Source organism: Nicotiana sylvestris, chromosome 11, assembly GCF_000393655.2.
Source record: "Nicotiana sylvestris chromosome 11, ASM39365v2, whole genome shotgun sequence".
In the NCBI taxonomy this organism is placed as follows: domain Eukaryota; kingdom Viridiplantae; phylum Streptophyta; class Magnoliopsida; order Solanales; family Solanaceae; genus Nicotiana; species Nicotiana sylvestris.
In genome coordinates, this window is record NC_091067.1 from 9730410 (window position 1) to 9735304 (window position 4895).

General features: G+C 32.3%; 1 protein-coding gene across 1 annotated transcript; it reads left to right on the forward strand.

The window, feature by feature from the left end:
• Positions 1-3372: 3372 nt before the first annotated feature.
• Positions 3373-4895, forward strand: LOC104217364 (norbelladine synthase-like). Its single transcript, XM_009767593.1, has 2 exons — positions 3373-3660; positions 4340-4895. The coding sequence occupies exons 1-2, from the start codon at positions 3477-3479 to the stop codon at positions 4627-4629; spliced, it is 474 nt and encodes a 157-aa protein (XP_009765895.1). The 5' UTR covers positions 3373-3476; the 3' UTR covers positions 4630-4895.

The following is a 4895-nucleotide window of genomic DNA, read 5'->3' on the forward strand; positions in this document are numbered from 1 at the left end:
TTGTTGTCCCCTGCATTTATTTGTAAGAACTTAAGGGACATCTGAAACAAAGATAAACTGTTATAGAAAAATTAACTCAAATAATCGTCTACTCAAGCGCTTAAACTTAAAACAGACGGTGAAGTCAATATATATATATATATATATATATATATATATATATAATCATGTGTTAGAAAAAGTAAACAATAAATTCAACTACCTATTTATGCAAAGATCCTATTATTATATGCCTTACTAGTAAAAACAAACCGCCGCGCGGCCTTCTTATTTTTTTTTTTATTGGAGTTTCCTACTCAAATTTTTTTAATATAGAGTTACAGTGTTGCGATATACCTAAACTAATTCTTTTTTGGAAAGATTAGAGGCTCTTAAAAATTAAAATGAAGATAGTATATTCAAATTTATCATTAGTGGGGTTGGAGCTACAAACTTTAATATTTTTCCTCCTTTTTTTCCCAGATGGTTTTGCTGGGAAGAGACTTTATATAAAAGAAATTAAAAAAAAAAATTCTTAGACAGTAAAATAGTTTGTAATATCTTAGAGAGTGAGAATAAAAGTTAAGCGATAATAACTATATACATTCAAATATTATTGCATGCCCACAACGGTTTACCAGTTTATTGGATGTGTATTTGGAATAAAAAATTGTAGTGGAAACAAAACTAATTAATCTTTCATAATTATATTAGCAAAAAAAAAAATCTTTCATAATTATAGTCTTCTAAAATTCTTAAAAAATAGTATTAATGTAAATGTATCATTAAGTCCTATAACTACATATAAAAGATTACTCCATCCGGTCCACAATAAGTGATCAATTTGTTTTTTTTATTTTGGTCCAAAATAAGTGTCAATTTATATAATCAAGAAAAAATTCAATTTGTTTTTACAAAATTACCCTTATGTACATATCCCTAAAAAGTTTTCTTACTCCTCACATTAAATATTTAATTAAGGGTAATTAGTCATACTAGGTATTTTTGTATAGAGTTTAATATTTTCTTAATGGGCATACCTAAAGCAAATTGGTCACTTATTATGGACCGGAGGGAGTATAGAGTTACAATAATTGGCCGCAATAAATTCTTTGTAAAAATAAAAAGATATGAAGGTTAACAAAAAAATATAAAAGAAGAAATCATGAGAAATATAAAAGAAGACCCAACTATTTAAAGTTAACAAAAAAAATATAAAAGAAGAAATCATGAGAAATATTGAACTACCTTCTCGTTAATTATCCGATTTAATTGAAATATGATATATTATATATCAGTATAAAATGTACTAATAATACTAAATAATTATAGGAGAAGGGAAAAAGAAAGATAATATCAACATAGCCATTAGAAATGAATCCCTTATAATTTAGTAAAGGGGGAAAATGTAAATTGCTCGAATTTTTTAAAGTGCAATTTTCCTTTCCACGTTACTCTTTCTGTCTTTAAAGTTTAAATTCCTCAGCAGCCATTGACATGACTTTTCCGTAGAAATTTTTTACCTAAAAACACATTAAGACACAAAAGGCGCTGGCTCACTTTGAAATCATGAATAATCAACAATTAAATCATGATTAAAAAAAACTAAAAATAACGTTTAACAAGTTTATATCTTTTCAAAAACTATTGTTGACTAGTGATAGTGAAATAAATAAGAAAAACAGTTATCCACATAAATAAATTCGGATACTCAAGAAATCTGTTTGACAGGGCGGATTCACATATCTTATAACCAACATATTCCTCTGTTGGTGAAGCAGAAGCAATTTGTTTAGCCTTACAATCATCCCAAGGTATCATTTTTAATACATTAGTGGGGCAGGCTTGAAAGGAGGGATGCCCGTTGGATGAATCAAATCCTCATTGAATTTGATTTTTCAGTTAGATGTTGCTATGATGGTAAGCAACCCCCACTTCTAACCGAGAGGTTGTGAGTTCGAGTCTCCCCAAGAGCAAGGTGGGAAAGTTCTTGGAGGGAAGGATGTCGGGGGTCTATTTGGAAACAGTCTCTCTACCCTAGGGTAGTGGTAAGGTCTGCGTACACACTACCCTCCCCAGACCTCACTAAGTGGGATTATACTGGATTGTTGTTGTTGTTGTTGTTGTTGTTGTAGTTAGATGGTGCTCGCACATGTTCTGCAGTACCCCTTATCCAATAAAAAAATAAGTTGGATAATGAACTTTTTAAAAATAACTCAAATATGGATAAGATTCATATTATCCACTTAAAAATTGGATAACCAATAGGTTTAATATTTGTAAAGACTCAAATTGAGAATTTTTTAAATTTGGGAGACAAGGAATTCTCCCAAAAGTAATAATTCAAGAAGCCATGGATTAGATATCTGTATTATCCGAACCCATTTTTTTATCCGTATTAAATATGAATCAAATAAAATAATTTATTTATTTTTACATTATCCATTTTCGACCGGTTCATATCTGATTCGAGGAGTCCCTTTTCCACCCCACTGTTGACTAAGAGAAGTCTCGCTTCACCCATCAACCGCAGCATTGGAAGCCACGTGATCTAATTCTAGTGTACAAAATTTTGTTAATATTTAGCCACCATTTGAAATATAATTGAGAAATACTACCTCTATTCCAAAATATGTCATTTTTTTTTAATTTTCATGAGTCAATTTGACTCATTTTTGAAATTAAATTAAATTAGATCAACTCAAATTTTTTAACTAAAATTTAGATATTAAAAAATCATAAGAAAAGTACTAGAAATTGTAATTCTTCTCATGTCAATATGATGAAAAAATACATTTTAAAATATTGATCAAAATTCAAATAGTCTGAATCTCAATAAACGAAATTTGACATATAATTTGGGACGGAAGAACTAGCCACGCAAAAATAAAAGGATATTATCACTTTTAGACCATGCCAGAAACTATTTACATTCATTACCCAAAAAAGTGTATCAAATACGTATAATTTTTGTTTATAACATACAGAATATATATATATATATATACATTTTTCGGCTATTACTTTGAGAGAGACTACACAGCGTCATTTTCCCAAAATAAAATTTGGACGACACCAAGCGTAAATTCTTGCCCATTTTTGTTCTTATATTCTAGCAGCCAAGACGGAATTTTTGCAATTTACCTTTACTATGTGTCACAGCCAACTTTATACTTGCATATTTTCCAGCAGCCAAGATGGGATTATTGGAATTTCCCTTTCCTCTCAACGTTTTGTGCTCAAATTCAACCTCGTGCTAATGCAGCCATTGACAGATTTCTAAGTAAATTTCACTTAGACTTCAAAAATCCTCATGACAAATAAGTACTAGCTATCTCTATACCTAAATGTTCCACTATAAATACCATTATTATAAGAACTAAAACTAACATAACAACAAGTTCATATATAACATCTCTTTACGAACTATTTTCTTACTAAGAAATTCTGCACCGCCATCACCTCCGTGCTCCACCATTATTACCGCCGTTAGGAGGATGAAGGGGACGATTTCCGACGAAATAGAGGTGAATGTGCCTGCAAATGTAGCATGGGAACTCTATGGCACGTTACATCTATCTAGGTTTATTGTGCAAGAGTTGCCTACTCTTCTTGACAAAGTTGATGTAATTGAAGGTGATGGTAGTACTGGAACTGTACTCAAAATCACTTTTCCTCAAGGTAAAATTAAACCCATCCTATGGTTTTGGGATATAGTTTCCCTAATTTTGATGTGATAATTACATATTTTCTTACATATAGACAGTAATGCTCGCATTAGATTAGACTGTCTATAGCACACCTCTTAAGGTGCGACCGTTTTCCGAACCCTGTGTGAACGCAGGATGCCTTGTGCACCAGGCTGCCCTTTAATGCATATAAAGAAACTCAACTTTCAAGATTAGGTACAAGCTCGGGAAAAAAAAATGCGGATACCAAATTCCCGTGGCTGAAGGGGAGCCCTGACGTAACTAGTAAAGTTGCTGCCATATGACCAGGAGATCACGGGTTCGAGTCGTGGAAACAGTCTCCTGCAGAGATGCATGGTAAAGCTGCGTACTATACACCCTTGTGGTCTTGCCTTTCTCCAGACCCCACGTATAGCAGGAGCTTAGTGCACCGGGCTGCCTTTTTTTTAAAAAAAAAAAACAAATTCCCTTGGCTAGATAGAGTGGTGGTTGTAAATTATTAGGTAGCATATAACTCGACATGATTCTCTCAAGCGCTTTAGTATAATCTACTTGTTCACCTGTATCAATTTAGGGTACGATCAAGTTCATTAGGAGGATCGCACTCCCTAAATGAAAGTTTCAACGTTAAACTCATATTATATTGATTATTGTCATTTTTTTAAACATAGGTACACCAGGAATACCCTATTTCAAGGAGAGACTCAATATAGTGGATGATGAGAAAAGATACAAGCAGTCTGAGGTGATTGAAGGTGGATATGTTGATCTTGGCTATATCTTTTATGGAATTCGGTTTGAGGTGATTGAGAAAGATGAAAAGTCATGTATTACAAAATTTACAGTGAGTTATGAAGTGGAAGATGTGAACCTTGCAAACCATGCATTTACCATGGTTGAGCCACTGCAGACTGTCATTAAATCTGCCAAGACTTATTTAATTACCAACTCAAATAATTGAGTCTCTCATTTGATCATCTAATCAAGAAGATCAAATTTCTATTTCTGTCAAATTCAACTTGGCCAGATTGAAGAAACTTTCATTGGTTTTGATGCAAGAAAAATTTTGTCAGTTTGTTGTCTTTTTCCAATTTTAACTTATAAAGAAATTCCATTAAAAAAATCATTGTTCTCATGAAATTTGGTGATCGTTTCTCAGTTTTGTACATATTACCCTCCCCAGACCCCACTTGTGGGATTATACTGGACTATTGTTGTTGTTTCTCA